Source organism: Mandrillus leucophaeus, unplaced genomic scaffold (assembly GCF_000951045.1).
Source record: "Mandrillus leucophaeus isolate KB7577 unplaced genomic scaffold, Mleu.le_1.0 Scaffold81, whole genome shotgun sequence".
Lineage (NCBI taxonomy): Eukaryota > Metazoa > Chordata > Mammalia > Primates > Cercopithecidae > Mandrillus > Mandrillus leucophaeus.
In genome coordinates this window covers 2,253,354-2,272,306 of record NW_012108808.1, presented here as the reverse complement: position 1 = coordinate 2,272,306, position 18,953 = coordinate 2,253,354, and the positions used below count along the sequence as shown (strand labels likewise).

Genomic DNA, 18,953 nt, shown 5'->3' with positions numbered 1-18,953 from the left:
TCCTCAGCTCAAGTGATTCTCCACATCTCAGCCTTCTGAGTAGCTGGGACTACAGGCACGGGCACCACACCCAGCTAATTTTTGAACTTTTTGTAAAGATGAGTTTTTCCGTATTGCCCAGGGTAGTCTCAAACCCTTGAGCTCAAGCGATCTGCCCACTTCAGCCTCCCAAAGTACTGGGATTACAGGTATGAGCCATCGTGTCTGGCCCGGAATTCTTATTTGATAATTATTTGTTCCTCACCACAATATATGATTTCACATGTTTTGCCGTGATTTGCCATTAACTCGTAAATTCGCTCTTAGTCTGTGGTTGTTCCCTGAAAACAAACTGCTTTTTCCTTTTGGTTGCTTTCAATTTACTCCCCCCCCACCCGCTTATTGTTTATTTCTTTTCAGTTTCAACATAATGTGTTTTGGTAGTTAATTTAATTTTAATAATCGTACTCAGAACTCACTATTATTTCCTCTGACGGCTAGGGTTGTTAATCTGCAACTACTTTTTAAATTTTAATTCTTTTTAATTTCTAGAAGGTCTGTTTTAATTTTTTCATGCTATCATGTTGTTTTTATATTTCTATAGTTATTTTATATCTTTAATCAAATATTTTCTCTTATGCCATGAATTAATATAAACATGCTTAATATTTTGCCCCTTTTTGATTTTACAAGAATATTTTGATTTATTCATATGCTAGTTTTTGAGTGGATTGAATTTGGATTTTTGAATGGTTTGGATTATTTGTTTCCTGGTGTGGTTTGCAATTTTGTGTGTGTGATCCTCTTCATTATATTTATTTTATTATTTTGGTTGTTATTATTTTTGGCATTGTGAGGGTTCTGTATGCACTGCCTTGTGAAAAATTCTGATACTGCAGAAATTGCATTTGTTTCTCTCACAGACTTAGGATTTGTAACTGGTTTCCACCAACATTTTATTAAATTATGAGCTTGAATTTTTTTACACCATGAAAATAATATAAATTAAAACCTCACCACCAATGTGGAAAAGGCTTGGAGTTTTATATACTTTCATGGTAATTATTTTTTAAACTAGTGTTTGGATACGCTTGCAATTTTATGTTTATTTTGGTTAATTGCTTGGCTTTCTTATTTAATTAAAGAAGAAGCTCCTCAGGAATCCAGGCTTTAAAGGGTTCCCAAATCCAGTTCCCATTTTCTTTGCATCACCCAAGAGAACATGTAATGCCTTCGGATACATATTAAAATTGCCAGATCCTAGCCTATGGTTTAGCATTTTTTAAGGTATTTTGTTGTTGTTGGATGTTTATTAGTATTTTTTATTTATCATTTTTATTCATATGGGACAGACTTTATTGAAGGATAACTAGATTATCATGTAAATATGATATGAAGCATATTAGTTAGACAAAAGAAAAAGTAATTGAAGACCTTTTATTTTTAAAAACTTTTTAGGGATATATTATTCTTTTTAATTGTTATGGATTCTAGGGGGTACACGTTCAGGTTGTTACAGGGATGCACTGTGTAATGCTGGGGTTTAGGCATCTAGTGGACCCGTCACTCAAACAGTGACCATAGTACCAAATAGGTAGTTTTTCCAGTCCTTCCCCGCTTCCCTCCCTTCTTGCTTTTGGAGTCCCCACTGTCTATTATTTCCGTCTTTAGGTCCATGTGTACTCTTTGTTTAGCTCCCACTTGTAAGTGAGAACATGTGGTATTTGATTTTCTGTTTCTGTGTTACTTCACTTAGAATAATGGCCTCCAGCTGTATCTATGTTGCGGCAAAGGACATGATTTCATTCTTTCTTATGACTGTATACTCCTTCATGGTGTACGTGTACTACATTTTACAAAAGACATTTTAAAACAGTAGTCAGCATATAAGCACAAGTTTACTTGGTTAAAGAGAAAAATGTGACTATCTAAAATGAGAATTCATTTTTGAAGAAGGAATTTCTTAAAAAGACTGTGTAACATCATTGTATGGTCCCTAAATATGTAAGACTTACGTATTTAAATCCTCTACCATAGCCTTTTATGCTACAACTTTTATAGCTTCATGCTAATATTACCTCTAGTAATATAGTTTATAGTGTTGCTAAGAAGAATTATAAATGTCCTAATATGACTTAATCATTCTGTATTTGAAAATAAGAATTAAGTATATATTTATATTATAATAGGATCAACATGGAACAACAATCACATATAAAAAATTACAATAGAATATTAATCTTCCTGAAATTCTTTATGATTTAGTACATTTACAAAATTAGACTTTTAAAAAATGCTGATTTTTAAACCTTCAACTCTGTATATAAAAGGTTATTTTTAGATGTCAAACAATCTTGCTATTATAATAATAATGGACTGCTACTACCGCTCAAGCTCAAAAAATAAATATATTTCTAGTTTTAAAACTTATTTTCATTAAGTGTCTTCTTCGCCTTCCCGATCTGCATGAACCTTGTGCATATTTTATTAGCACTGAATTATCTTGTATTCTTTTTCCTTTTGACACTTAGAAATATGTGAAAAAATATATTTCTTTCATAAATCCTCTTGAAACAAAATAAAATTCTGAAATACACTGATATTTAGAAGGTCTAATACCTTAGCGTCATTAGACTTCGGCCAATGGTAATATTCATAATTAAGCACTGCCCTGTCACCTTCACTCACGAAAGGAGGAAAAGCTGTTGACAAAAGCATCATCGGTAAGCTCTTAGAGGTTCTACTGAACATAGGCAGGCTTGTCACAAATTTAAACTTTTTCATTTTAAAGTTATAAAGCCTAGTCAATACTTTTCTTGCCACAGAAGAAGTAAAGGATTTTCTACAGATAAAGGGCATTTTAGATTTCCATAGGGTAATGACCTTGTTTTGTGAACAATGTGACTAACTTCTTTCAGCTAGATATTTAAGGTTTTACGGAGATTGCGGTAAGGACTGACTTGTTGCTTAAATCAGATTACAACTGGTCCTCAGAATAAGCAAACTCCACATCCGTGGATTCAAGCAGCCACAGACCAAAAAGATTTGAAAAAAATTAAAATAGCAATATAACAATAAAAATACTAATAAAATAAATACAGTATACCAACTATTTTATAGCATTTACATTGTATTAGGTATGAATAATCTAGAGATTACTTAAACTATACAAGAGGATGTGTGTAGATTATTTGGAAGTACTACACCATTTTATATAAGGGTCTCGAGCATCTGCAGATTTTGGTACCCTCCGGGGCCCTGGAACCAATACTCTACAGATACAAAAGGATGATTGTATATATATTGCATCAGTCATATAAGAATAGAGCCAGAAGCCAGGGTATTAATGTTTCCTTGAGCTCCATTAAATTCACACATTTCTGAGAACTGAAAAATAATGCTTCAAGGTGAATGCAGGGATATATGTACTCCTTGGAAGAAGGCTCTGGTGATGGAGAGCAGGCTTATGAATTCTAGAGATAACAACAACAAAAACTTCCCTTAAGTACATCTCCATGGAAATGAATCTCTATAGAAAAGAATGACAACAGTATTTACCCAAAGAATCCTTGGACGTGGCCATGCTGTGATGAAAGAGCAAAGTGGCGCAAGAGAGTTCTGAGTTGAGAGGGATAAAGAGTATGTAAGAGAAGCAGTGCTGTAGAAGCAACAGGTATGAGGAAACAATACCCCTGCCTAGAAATATGCCTGGGAAAAGAGGCAGAGTTAAAATAGAACATATGATGATTATTTTAAAGTAGTGAAAAATCAATTAACAGATCAAATAGTTGAAGGGTTTCCCAAAAAAAGTCTGTATTTTGCATTAAAATGATAGTGCTTTAATGTGAAATGTAAAGATCAGATTAAATAGATGGCTTTAAGGCATTGTTGAATGATTTTCTGGGTAGGCAAATTATCAGAATACAGTATTAGGTTCCAAGCAATTGTATATGGAACTGATTTATTAGAGAGAAAGCAACAAATGTAACCATAAGAATGAACTCTCAGAATGAAAACTAGACAAATACTCTGGTGATAGTCAATCTTACAGTCTTTTCTGTTTGTCTTACTAGATATTATATGTGAATATTATTTCAGCAAAAGTTTTAACTTTTTATTCTATTATAGAGAATATAAAGGTCAGCTGATCACAGGACATTGTTTCAGCTACTCTGAATCTCACTGCAAGCTCAGGAAACAGGATTCTTCTGTGGCAAATTATTCAGGTTTTGTAATTCCAAGGCCTTAGGTTTGAAACTGGTTCTACCAGTTGCTAGTTATACATCCTAGGATAAACATTGTATTTGAGCTATAGTTTTCTGACATCTAAAACTGAGATGCTAACATGATTCAGAAAATGGATTTAAGGATATTTTACACATAAACAAAAAAGAACTGTACTGGCACATAGCAGATACTGAGTAAGTTGCAATAATTGAATGCTCATACAATATCCCATCCAAATCCTTAGAACAAATGTGTATAGAATTTTGAAATGTGCATACTGTAAAAAATCAATATGATTTGTGTATCATATAATGCATACGACTACATGTATATCCTGTAAAAAAATTATAATTCTGCTGCACACCACACTGCAATTAAAAATAGTAGTCCTTTTGAAGCTAAACACTAAATTGAGTTAAAATCATAAATTAATTTACATTAATTAACAGTATCATTTTATTTATCAAATTTTCACAAGTATTTCACAAGTATCAGATTTTCACAAGTATTTGCAAGTCCCTGGCAACAACAGCAAAAATAAAAAAACAAAGACCTTTCCATTATCAGAAGTTTTTGGGTGTTGTGATTATAAGTCAGCATTTTAAAGGACATTGAAATTCTAAGGTCTAAGAACTTTCTAATTTTTCGTCCAGAGTAGAAGGTTTGCACAACGTACATAAAGGGATTCTGACTACTGTTTTTTTGTTTGTTTGTTTGTTTGTTTGTTTGTTTTTAATGGTTTCTGCATCCCTGTTCTCAAAATAGTAAGGCGATGGGCGAGAAGCTCATGATTCCAAGAAAATCATTGTCCATTATTCTGGTCTCAGTATGCATAAAACCTGGGAGATGGTGCCTGAGTTCTCAGTTCCAATGCAAAAATGTGCTGTGGAAAGAAGATAAGAGAGTCGGCCATAAAAATAGGTTTTCCATCATTTTACTTTAAATATGTCATCAAGCTAAGCATCCAAATCGAACTAGATTACAAAACTGATTATGTTTCTATCGTACATTCTTTAAGGTGACTACTGGAGGGACATCTTTCCCCTAACTTTTCCTTGGAATACTAGATCCAAATATCTAGGTGACAGCTGAGTATTTGTCTCTGGATGTCACCACAGGCATTTCACTAATATGAAAGATAAGGTCATCACCTTAACTTCTCACAACTAACTCACTATATTTTTTTTCTTGCCACCAGATATCTTATTTATTGTTCAGTGGAGCCACCAAACACCATTTATTTTATTTCTGACCAATTTCTCCCTTCTATTAAATTAATAATTAGACCCTATTGAATCAGTGTCCTTTATGTCTTTGAAATGCATCTCCTCTTCTCCATGTTCACACCCATTTATCTTAGGTCAGGTTCTTATTCGTTCTCTCTCATACAGCTGGTTAATATCCCTGTCTTAATCACATACACTTCAAACTATCTCCAAATTCTTGTGTGTGGTCTTTCTGTAATACATAATCATGCCACTCTTCTACTTAAAATCATGCCAGGCCATGACATTACCAAAATGATAAAACTCTGGAAGGCTAAGAAGCTTCCATCTCCCTGTTCAGTGTTTTCCACAATGCTCACAGGTGATATGAGCATTTTATAGGTCATTGGTCCTGAATTATTTGCCATTCCATGAGTAGGGCATCCTTTTTCTATGTTTTTGCTGTTTATTCTATCTACTTACACTGGGGTTTCCTTTCATTTTGTGCACTTGGTGGGCCCTATATATCTTTTAAAACTTACCCAAGGTGTCACTTATTCTAGTTTTCTTCCATTCACCATCATGTGATCTCTCTGTCTCTCTTTCTCTGTGTATATTGTATATATTTTTGTAGGTTCCACTTAACAATGTATTCTAATTATTAATAACTATTTATACATCTCTGCTAATAAAAATGTTGAGTCTGTTGGAGACAAGATGCAATTCTTGTATGATATCTGGTGCCAAAACTGTATGCTAGAATGTAATCCACTTTTAGAGCAGAATATGATTTTAGAGATCATGTGGTTCAAATTCTTTGGTATGTAGATGACCTTAACAGATTCGAGATTATTTGTTTATACTAGTCTGGTCTTTCACAAATCTGAGTCAATATTAGTGGGGTTAAGTTCCTATTATATCTAAGAAATTTTTATCTGGAATTGGCCAAGCTAAGGTGCACTGTTTCGCCTTAAGTTTACCAAGCATTATATACAGCATGATTTAAAAGTAATTTTGCTTAGAATTATTAGGATTTAATCTAAAATACAGACTTGTGAACAAACTCAGCTAAGATCTGGAGAAGAATTTGTGCAGATTAAAAGTTTCAGCCTTCCATGTTAAAATTAATTTCAATTATTAATACTAACATTAATGTCATTTTTTTGCACCTTAATGATGTGACTGCCTTTTCCTACGCCACATGCACTAAATATGAATATCAATACGAACTTTTCTTCTCCTACCTGTAAATTATCACCCATGTTTGTTTTCCTGACATGTTACCTGCATTGTGCATCTTTACTTTCTTGTTCCCTTCACATTAGGACTTCTCATGAATTACATTTCTTTTTTACTGACATACAGGGCTTCATTCACATTTGTTTCTGGTATCACCTACCCTTGCTGCCTCAGGCATTCCCACCATTATGGGCTGGATAAGGCCTGATTCTTCCTAGTTTATGCTTGTCTGGAAGTAACTAAGAAAAATTCTGGACTAAAAAACAAGTATTCTGGCAAAAGATTGAGGGAAATACTACATTGCAAATGTAATGATGCTCAAAGGATACATTATGTGGCAGTTGTTTAAAATACAAATGCTATTTTCTGAAACACAACCAAAGAAAAACTTGTCAGGTACCCAGGTTAGTTTACACTGACCAGAAAGTTTATTAGAGGTTAGGATGAAGAAAAGAACATAGCCAAGTGAAGTCAAATGCAGTTGCTGAAATCTTTGTAGAGGTAGTTTGACTGGTTGCTGGAGAGAAGACTAAATACAATCATGCAGAACAGAAGAGGAGATGTTAAATGGAAAACAAGACGGAAAGAAGAACACAACAGAGGGAGATGATGAATTTATGCCAGGTCTCTTTAAGGCACAGGATTGATTCTAATCCATGGACTTCAGCCAAGAGAAATTTGTTGTGTTATTGTTGTGATTTCAAGAATAAAATCTTAGGCATCTGTATTTACAGTGTGTAATGTTTTGTATTTTTTAAGCTGCCAACAATGTGAATTCTACTAAAAAATACAGATGGTTAAAATCTCACGCACAGAAAGTGGTCTTTTTGTTATTGTACATGCTATGTATCTGATTCTTTATATTCACTTTCTCCTATATTTTCCACCTCCTGACAAATACTGCTCCTCTCTTATTTGGTCATATACATAGAATCTTATGTAAAACTAATTACATTATTTTTCATGTGTTAAATTTGTTCTGTTTTCACTGTATGCCAATTTTTGAGTTCTATTTTCTTGAGCATGTATGACAAAACTGTGTCATAGAACTTTTGGAAATCATCGAATGTATATTTTATAAGGTAAAGAAAAAATAGCTATAATCATACCAGTCTGCATTCAAATAATAACTAGATTAATCATAATTTTATATATACTATAGTGTTTTATTTCAAAATGAAAACACTCCTTTTTCAGAACATAAGTCCAAGATTAAGTATACTCAAAAGGAGTATATGACATATGTACATGTAGTGCAGAGGCAGGTAACAATGACATTATTTAATTGTTAGGCAGAATTGTTTAATGAATTTTAAAAATGTTATTTTAATAATTAGAAATCAACATAGACTAAACATTAGAAATAGCTCAAAACACTTTTGATGCCTTCTAAGTTATTGTATGGTTTTTTCTTTTATGTTGTCCAACAAGAAGTCACACCCTTTTGTAGTGCAATACTTTGAAGACAATATTTTTTACCTAATGATGATTCAAACTGTGATAGTCTGAAAAGAATGTTGTAGCAATTTATATTTGCATAGTGAACAGAGTATATTTATCATTTTATAGACAATGAAAAAGTAATATAGTTTATTTTCATTATTAAAGCTACTGACCAAATAGGGAAAGCTATAATTAATCTATCATTACTCATTAAAAAATTCTCTTAGTATGAAGAAAATTGAAACATTTGTGTTCCAAATAGATGCATTTAATGTCTTGACCACTTTAGCATGGAATAATACAAAATGTCTGTTAGTTAATATTTCACCAATGATATGTGTTAACATTATTTTAAATCTCATGGTTATGTCAAATCTCTAACAAGAGTTTTGCAGAAATATACTTTATATATTGAAATCAGTAAGACATATGTGCATATGTATTATAGCTTATGTCTGTATTTTATTAAATTCATCAATTTTCAGGCCGAGAGCAGTGGCTCACCACTGTAATCCCAGCACTTTGGGATGCTAAGGTGGGTGGATCATTTGGGGTCAGGAGTTCGAGAGCAGCCTGGCCAACGTGGTGAAACCCCGTCTCTACTAAAAATACACAAATTAGCTGGGCATGGTGGCACGTGCCTGTAGTCCCAGCTCCTTGGGAGGCTGAGGCAGGAGAATCACTTAAGCCTGTGAGGCAGAGGTTGCAGTGAGCCGAGATCGCGCCACTGAACTCTAGCCAGGGTGTCAAACACAGACTGTCTCAAAAATAAAATAAAATATAATAAAATAAATAAAATGCATTGATTATCAAAATATATTCACTTTATTTAGGCTATTGACTAAATATGCTTAAGTATCAGCTTGAGTTACCCTCAAAGATTGTCTCAAATCCACATTTTATGTCCACTGGTCAGCCTGGAGCCTTTCCAAATACTTCTGCATATTCCAAATGCACCTTTTTCTGGTTTTATTTCTCTTTGTGCACTAGAACTTTTTGTTTACCTTATTTCATTGTTTCTTTCTCTCAATTTTGGCATGTACCAAATCTGGACACTCAGTGCCTTTTGTTTATTTTTACCAACTCCTCCTCTGATCTGCCCCCAACAATAACAAAAAAAGTGTCACTGGGATTAATCATGAATGATCACTAATATCAGTATTATTTACAATAGCCAAAAAGTAGAAACAGTCAAAATGCATATCTACTAGTGAATAAATAAAATGTGGTGTATCTGTAAAAAGGCATAATATTCAGCAATATAAAGGAATGAAGTCGTGATTCATGGTACAACATGATTGAACTTCAGAAACATTGTTCAAGTGAAAGAAGCTAGGCACGAAGCACCACAAATGTTATCATTCAATTTATATAAAATGTCCAGAATAGGAAAATCTCTAGAGATGGAAATTAAATGAGTATTTGCCTAATACTAGTTGGAGAGGAGAGGGAAGGGGATGATAACAAGAGGATATGTTTGGGTATTTTTGGTGATGAAATTATTCTAATATTGATTGTGGTGATAGTTTTACAATTGCAAACATACTGAAAAACATTGGTCGTAAACTTAACTGCCCGAATGGTGTAGTATGTGAATTACATATAAATAAAGCTGTTATAAAATGAAACCATCAACATTTCACATAGTCTTTTTGTTGGTAGCCATCAAGACAGAGGTTTGTTTGAAGAAATGGTGGTCCAAATGTTATGCACAAACGATGTAAAAATGAAAATGCAGAATCTCAGTTCTTACTATCACACATTCATCCAGTCTCCAAATACAGCTCCAGACTATTTTTGGATAACAAAGATATCCACAAATGTTCACTGACATTTTTGTTTGTTTGTTTCATCCCTTTTATTTACCCACCAGCATTTATCTAGGGAAAGCAAGGATATAGATTGTAGTTTTCCACTGTCATAAAATACTTCAGTAACATACTCTAACTTTATTTCACCACTTTTGCTGCTTAGAAGGTAGTAGCAACCACAGAAAGTTTGGGTCTTAAAGTTTCTATTTTGATAACACATTGTTTGATCATAGGCGTATGTACATCTTAGCTTCTGAATAGAGTGGATGAGACTAAACTACAGCTAGCTGTTAAGTCTGAGTTATGTGGGTAGAAGCAGAAGTATCTTTTAACAGAGGAAGAATGTGAAGAAAGTTTACAATTAAGCACTATGTAAATTACCTGATCAAGTTGTGTTTCATGGGATGTGATACCTCCATTTTACAGAAGCTTATTTTAATATTTTCTGTGCAATTTTTTTTTTTTTAGCTTTAGATCCAGCTAAGGATCCATGCTTAAAGATGAAATGTAGTCGCCATAAAGTATGCATTGCTCAAGATTCTCAGACTGCAGTCTGCATTAGTCACCGGAGGCTTACACACAGGTAAACATTGTTAAATTTAATCCCACTGATTGAACAGTGCTCCTTACCAGAAATAACTGCAGAGTATAAATATTTGGCAGCACCTGCTAATCTTTTATGCAGAGTTTTATTGAAGCAGTTACAGAAGCTTGGTTAATACAATTATGATTCACTTGGGTTAAACATTGGTATCAATCACCATTACTACAGATTATAGAATTTGAGGCATATATTATTAAATAAAGAAGGTCGTATAAAGATGATATTTAAATGTTATATCTAGATGTTTGTGCTTTTTCAAGTTTAAGGAACAATTAGTTTTGTTCCCTCCGCATATTTTTGTTTGTGGCTATTCAAACATCTTTATTTCCCTCAGGAGAGAGTTAGAAAGTTACGGGAGAGAAACTGATTGATGTTCATAAAAAGAGATTAAAAGTCACGAAATAGGCAATTGGGACTCGAACCCCTCAGGACACCTTCTGTAGGAGTCACTCATACCAGTGGAGTCCTTACATCTATTCCCTGGATGCTGATTCACAATTTCTAAAGAGGAAGGGAGGATTTCAAGTATCTTATGACAACCATCACTGCTTCTGTTAGACGGGCTCTGTTTTGGGAAGGACCAGTAATTTAGAAATAGCCTGTGTAGTTTGGTGCTGTCTTAAACATTTGAACGCGTCAACAATCAAACAAGAATTCATTGGTTAGCCGACTAAAACAAGTGGTGTATTCATTTCCTTTATCATTTTTAAAGTTACTTTTTGAGAATATTCTTTCTTTGATAATAGACTTAATGTATGTATTGCTTTCAAATCAAATGAACAAAGAAAATTTTGCTATTTGTGTATGCTTAGAGAAAAATTGGATTTTTGGCTTTAGTGTACTTGCATATAAATTCTGTTACTCAAACACACCAAGAGTAAGAGGATAATAAGAATATTGGAAAATAAGAATATAAATAGCATTTCTAGAAAACAAATATTTGTTACATTGATATTTCTTATAATGTAAGAGCACATATACATAACACCCTCTTTTACATGCTAAAAGGATTAGAAGTCTTTATTTCACAATGTTAAGTCTATAGTGGCAGATTTCTAGAACCAAGGGAGGTTGATGTAACAAAGGTATGGGGGTTTGGAAATGTGTTCACTTGGGTTAGAATCATGGTATCTCAATAACGTACTTGTGGAAGACACAGAGGGAGTAGGAGAAAGAAAACAACGGTTTGGTGACATAAAGAATAAAAGACTTCTTGAAAATCACAATTCTATAAAGTTAGCCTTCTAGGGGAGAGCACAAATGGGTGAAGCAGTTATCAGTAATATATCCCCTGTTAATCCTGACTTTGATGCTAATTTTTCAAAGGGATAACAAAGCTTTGGACCAGAAACTCATTTTTCTATTTATTTCCTTAGGATTCTAAATTTATTGGCCTTTCTATTAATTAATCAAACAAATTTAAAAATATTAGTATGTGAATGTGTGTATATTGGGGTGAAATAAAAAAAAAGAAGGGTTTCAAAAGGGATTCATATATGATCTCTCACCTAAGTTACAGAGACTACGTAAGTTCATCTCCCATAAAAGCAAAAGCTGTTTTATCACAAATTCTAGACACCCTGGGAAAGATTTCCATGTGCAGACATTTAACAGCTTTGAAAAGATTCACCTGCCACTTCACCCCTGGCCCCATGAACCCAAGTCAAAGAGCAACCAAAGACCTCACAGTTAATATCATGTCTGTGGCAGAGACACACTCGTTTTGACACTTGCTGGACACTGAAGCTAAGAGAGGTTAAAGTAACTGACTCAAGACTACGAAGCTACAATTATTCAGAGCTTCAATTCCAATCGGTACTGATTGACCCCAGAGTCTAAGCTTTTTACAACTATGCTGTCTCATTACTTCTCTGACTTATTAAACGACTTAACTACAGGCAAAAATCTTCCTTAACATGATAAAGACTATCAGAAACCAATAGCCAAATATCCCTTAATATATAAAATTGAAAGACCCTTAATAGGGCACTACTGAAGCTTTGCCTTCGGTGTAGTGGCGCAGGGGGTTCAGAGCGGAGACTAATATGCTTTTAGTGGGTGAATTTCAAAATGTTTTATGTAAATAGTATTTAGTCCTGTTCTATTTCTGATAGAGACTATTTATAAATTTTCATTCAATCCACACTCTAGTCAATAAATAAATCACTAGTTCCCAACAAATTGATTTTAAGATTAATATTTGATATGCTTTATTTGCTTTGAGGATGTCAGTACATAGTGAATGTTTATACAACACTTAGGGAAGAAGAGCTTTGCCAAGCACTTTATCAATAAAAATGGCTAATATAAATAATCTAGATCTTAGATTTGAGGATTGTGTGTATTTTGGGGATGGGGTAGAGAAAGCAGGGAAAGTGGGCTTAATTAATCAAGTTTTGGCCATTTGCATAGTTTAGAATATATATTGCTACTTTTTTTTCCTTTTAAGGAACAACTTATTCTTTTTTCCCTTGATCTCATAAAAGAGAAAGGAAACCTGCCGTTTCTTTCTGCAAGGCGAACACAATTTTTCAAACACATTTTCCAGTCTCCTCTTCCCAATACAATATATCACACTCATTTCTCCATTGCCTTAGAATTTTAAACTTCTCATCTTATAATGCTCACAACATTTGTAATAGTCTGTCTGACATCGATCTCCTTTGACTGACTGAAAGCTCAGTGAAGGTGTCTTATTTACTACTGTGAACCCACATCTTACATTACTGCTCAGTACATGTTTTCTTTGAGGAGTTTAGGGGAACCGCTGCCATTTGTAAAATATTTAGGAAGAAAATTTTGACATATACTTTGATCAATTGAAATGGCCAATCTAGATAATCTAGGTTTAAACGTTATTTTCTTAGTGCTTTGTGTATATTTGTTGAAAATGAATTAAGGAGGGTATAGGCATCAATCAACAAATATGTTTTAAATGGAGGAATAAATGAATGCATGATTTATCAAATAAAAGGAAAAGAAATATTTTTAAAATGTTTATTTTAGTTTAGTTTAAGTTCCAGGATACATGTGCAGAATGTGCAGATTTGTTTTATAGGTAAAGGTGTTCCATGGTGGTTTGCTGCACCTATCAGCCTATCACCTACATATTAAGCCCCGCATGCATTAGCTATTTATCTTGATGCTCTCGCTCCCCCTTCCCCCCACTGTCAACACACACTGACAGGCCACGGTGTGCGTTGTTCCTCTCCCTGTGTCCACGTGTTCTCACTGTTCAGCTCTCACTTATAAGTGAGAACATGTGGTGTTTGGTTTTCTGTTCCTGTGTTAGTTTACTGGGATGATGGCTTCCAGCTCCATACATATCCCTGAAAGACACATGATCTTGTTAAAGAAGGATATTTAAATATGAAATGAGGAATGTAAAAATTAGTTTTAAGAAACTACTAGGTCCTTCACTTGGATTTGTAAATAATGGAAATAATTAGTAAATTTTTCCTTTCTTAGTGTTTTAAATAACAATAATTGTCCTCTGAAATCAGAAAAATAACATGATTAGGTGAATCACAGTTTTACTCTAGCTTTGACCACCACTGCCAGTGTAGAGGATGGTGTAAACCATCCAAATAAGTGATGTTGAAAGTCATATATTTGGAGATTGTCTCCAAATGGCTTTTTCTGTGAAGAACTGGTCTCAAACCAGGTGATATCTTTGTTATTGCGCTTTCTGTTACCATTGTCACTACCAGTTAAAAGAAAATAGTGGTATGAATAATGAGAAAGAACTTTAGCTGTAGCACGTTTTTCCAATATGGTAACATAACCCATTATTTAGATGCTTTAATATGAAATACATGATGGGTTTTCCAAGCTTTGAATGTGATCCCCTTTTTCTATTGTTACCCTTGGGGAAAGAGCTGCAGATGCTGACAGCTGAGGGTGATTGTTTTGTTGTTTTTGTATATTGTGAGCAAGAAGCCCAGTGTTTTATGCTCCCTTGCTGTCTGTGCAGCTGCAGATAATTAGCACTGTTTCTAGATCAGTGTTGGTGGCACCAATCGATGCTGCTGATATTAAAAGAAAAAGGTTTGGCATAATAAGACAGAGTAAGGTTGAAGAAGTTGTTGTAGGACAAAACTAGCCACGTTAATTTCTACTTCATTTACACCGAAGGATTAAAAAAAAAAAAAAAAGAATCAATAAGGAAGTGCTTTTGACCTCCTAAGAAGGCATTATATAGAAAATGATGAAAGTAGTGTAAAATGCTACTTATCAAAAATAATTATCAAAGAAGTGAGTCCTAAAATGTATCTGTTTTAACTGTGCAATCTTGGAATTCATGGTTTATAATGACTATTTTTTTAAAGAAGATCTAAATGCATTTAATTTATCACTGATTGAATAGCTATGGTGTTTGTGTTTCCTTTGTTGAAATATTGAAGGGGCAGAAAGATTTAATCACAAAGCATAAGTTATATAGCGTTCCACAAATGTTTGTTGAACTGAATTGAACTTATCATAATCATTTAAAAATAATGCTTCTCATACTTGTGAGACATTTAACTTCTATGGAATATGACTGTATTAATAATGTCTTCAGAGAGAATTAAATCCTGTATTTATTTCATACTTAATATATGCAATACTCTTTACTAAATGCCTTAAATTGATTTAGCTTTTACAATGATGCTAATGCTTTATACTAAACACTATTATACCCATAACTGAGGCTCTGAGATTCTAGGTGTTCTGCCTGAGATTAGTTCTATAGAAGCAAAATTGATAGGTATAGTTAGATAGGTAGGTAGGTAGATAGGTGATAGATATGAAGTATACATTTCAGATTTGAAATCATGCCTATCTTGTTTATATATACATATATACATTCTTTTTCCATAATTATCAATTTTATGTATATGAACAGATATTTATAGATACTTAACTTTTCATAAATTTATTTTAGTTAAGATGATGAAGGTTTGCAAAACTTTTAAAAATTAATTACATTTACAAATGGTCATTGTACTTTGGATAGCAAATTAGTATAACATTGTTTGATTCCTCTTTTTAAAACACAGATCATAACTAAATTTCATAGAGTTTCCTTTATGTCTGGAACTTGATATCTGTATGTGCGCGCACACACACACATACATACATGCATATATGTGTATAATTCATTTAATCTTACAATAGTTGAAAGTAAGGTGACTTGCAGTTGTTATCCCCATTTTACCTGTGATAAAAGCTGAGTCAGATAATTCACTTAATTTGTTCAATTGGTAGACTTGAACACTAAACCTGGTCATTGTGATTCTAGAATTTGTGCTCTTATTATGTTTTATTGTCTTATGTTACTTATAAAGCATGTTATATAAATGAGACATTCTTCTAAACATTGTAGAATTGTTACTTATCTTACCACCACCCTATATGTTTAAAAAAGAAATTTCTCTATACCTATTGCCTAATGTACTGTTTCTCAGCATGTTTTAGCCCATATTCTTTTTTTGCTGAATATACACTTTTTAGGTTCTCCAGTTATTCTATTATCGCCCTGAAGGGAGTATAATCTCCCCTAGTTGAGAATTACTTGTAATCAGAAAATTCAACTACTTAGATTGTATATTAGTCAGTCAATATGATTTGGTCAGGCTTTGTGTTGGTGTTATGCATCACAAAAACAGAAAGTATGTTTCTCATATATGAAAATAAGTCACAGGATTGACTTTATTTTTGGAATACACAACACACCTTATCATTGTTGGGATATATTTCCTCTCCAGTTGAAAATCAGGAACCTGTTGATTAAAGTCCAAAGTCCTCGTGGTCCTTCATAATCTGTCCCAGGTAGCTTTAGAGCCTCCTCTGTATTTTTCTCTCAATGGCACATTGTGGCTTTCTCACAGCAGGAAATTCATTCTGTAGAGAGCATAGGATGTATGTCAGAGCACAAGGGGCCACAGCCAGAATGCCTGGCTTCACAGTCTAGCCCCACTGTTCTTAGCTTTGTGATCTTGGACGGGTTACTCAAGCTCTGAGTGCTTCAGATTTTTCTGCTGTAAAGTAGGTATCATGCAAATGGTACTTTCTGTGATGTTGCTTTAAGGATTAATGACTTAATGTGCAAAAACAATTAGAACTACTTCATCCATGATAGGCATTATGATAGGGTTAGCTATTACTGTTTTTTCCTAAACATGTTGTATATTTTATGATCATGGGTGTTGGTTATGGCTGTGTTTTATTTTCTCGTGAGATGTCCTGCCCATTTGTTCCTTTGTTCTTCTGGCAGACTCCATTTCTGAGAAGGCTTTTAGCATAATGGTTAATGGTATGTAATTTGAAGCTGGACTGACTAGCTTTGAAGTCTGGCTCCATCTCCATTTCTCCAGAATGACTTTGAACAAATTAAATTATCCCAGACTCAGTTTTCTTGTTTAAAAGATAGAGTTGATAATTATACTATGTATCTCCCTCTGTTTTTGTGAGAATTAATGACATAATTTGTGTAAAGCACTTTTCACAATGAAAGCACTCAATAAACATTAATTATTGAGAAAGGTCTATTCAGTCTCCCCTCCCAACTCAAGGTAGAATTAAATATGCTTGCATCTTTGTGCCCATAGCACATTAGAAATGCTTTTTAACCCACAAATATGATAGTGACTTGTTTGTATATTTAATAGCTAACAGGTGAATTGTTGGGTTGCCATTGACAAAGTATTTGAAAATCGATTTACTCCTTGCATGATCATAGGATATGAAATTTAAGATTACCTTATACATTAAATAAAAGCAGGGACATGATTTTGGCAGTTGAGAAGGAAGAGAATGGAAACAATGAGCCCTCATTGTGTTATAAAAAATGTGAAACAGATGCTTAAAGAGAAATAGCATGGGGGTGGGCATACCTTTGGTGGGTTAAAGATTATTAGGGTACTTAATTTCAACAAATTTGCTGCCCTTAATGATTCTCTGCTTCACATCTTTTAGCATTGCCCATCTCCCCATGACCAGAGAATAGGAGCTTTAGACCAGAAATTCCAAAATACAGGAGAAGGATTTACATGTACTGGATGCCTCAAGGAATGCCAACTTTTATGAGTGAGCATAGCTAAATCCTTGCATGTCCTGTCAGAGAGATTTTGTTTCTCCACTGGGCCTAAAGACTCCTTCTGCTTAGTAGGAACTGTCCTTGCGTTTGAAGGATGGAAATTTTGGATCTGTGTTGAGATCTTTCACAGTTCTGTTTGCCGTATGTACTGGCTTTGAAGTCTGTATAACAGATTTGTAATGAATGTGCCTCTGTGTATACTTCTGAATCTTGTATACCAAGATTTCAGCTGTGAGAACAGGGGTTTAAATTGATGATCAGTAGAAGAGGTCAAATGGAGCAGCTAGCCACAAAAAAGGTGCATTGTGACACGGAATAGATGAAGGCCAGTTGATGGTGTAAAGTGAACAGTGAACAGAAGGAATTCCTTCACACATAAGCCGTTACTCTGCCATCCAATTAGTGCTTCATGAATGTCCCCTATACAAGGAAAAGGGGATGAATTGGGGGAAAAAAAGTACAGCAAAGGAAGATTCAAATATTTCTTGGTTTCTTCTTGTTCCCCAAATAGACAAGAATTTGGTATAAACCTTTGAAGAGAAAAAATTGGATATTCATGAAGGTTACTTTTAAAGACATATTTTGGATGAACCTTAATCTCTTAATCAAATATCGTTAAGAGATGAAGATTAAAATGCTCAAGTTCAAAGTAAAGTTTAATCAACATTACTTAGGTTTCTGAAATGCAGGAAGGGATATATTTACACAAATATGTAGTAGGTGCTTTTTATATAAAAGAAAAACCCTATTCTTTTGTCTATGAGAAAGAGGAAACTAGCTGCCTGTTAAGAATAATGATTATTCTAGTTCTTCTAAATTGGTCTATTTCTATATTGCTTTATTATTTTGAAAGAACGAAGAAAAATTATGATTGTTTATCAGCTACACAGAAAAGGGTAGAAAATATTATACAAAGGTGGTATAAGTGATAGCAATTTTAAAGCTTCTTTATTTTTAAAATTTAACACTTATGAAAAAAAGATGTGGATAATGTCTTTTCATATGATAGAAAAGACAGTACAGATTTGATTCCTTCCTCCCCAGACCACTCAGTTCCACTCCTACACTTCCAGGAATTATCTACACACACACCCACACACATTTACACAAACACACATACTTCCAAATGGGAATATTTTATGCACATTTTTGTGCCTTTTTTTAACATAACATGGTTTGAACATTTGCAATTCAGCAAATGGATTTTATCTCATTTCTTTAAATGGCTGTAAAGAAACCCATTACAAGACTATCCCATAATTTACTTAATACTTTATTGATGGACATTAAGGTTAGTTCTAGTTTTTCTTATTATCATGCTTTGTACAGCTCTTCAGTATGTATCTTTTTTTTTTTTTTTTTTTTTG

The 18,953-nt window shown here is 33.6% G+C and overlaps 1 protein-coding gene across 2 annotated transcripts in view; it reads left to right on the top strand.

The window, feature by feature from the left end:
- SPOCK3 (sparc/osteonectin, cwcv and kazal-like domains proteoglycan (testican) 3) overlaps positions 1-18,953 on the top strand; it is a 516,259-nt gene that overhangs the window by 258,607 nt on the left and 238,699 nt on the right. For both annotated transcript variants that reach the window (XM_011967787.1, XM_011967788.1), the window contains exon 4: positions 10,373-10,487. In XM_011967787.1, the coding sequence (XP_011823177.1) occupies positions 10,373-10,487 (115 nt within the window). The remainder of the gene's footprint in view (positions 1-10,372; positions 10,488-18,953) is intronic.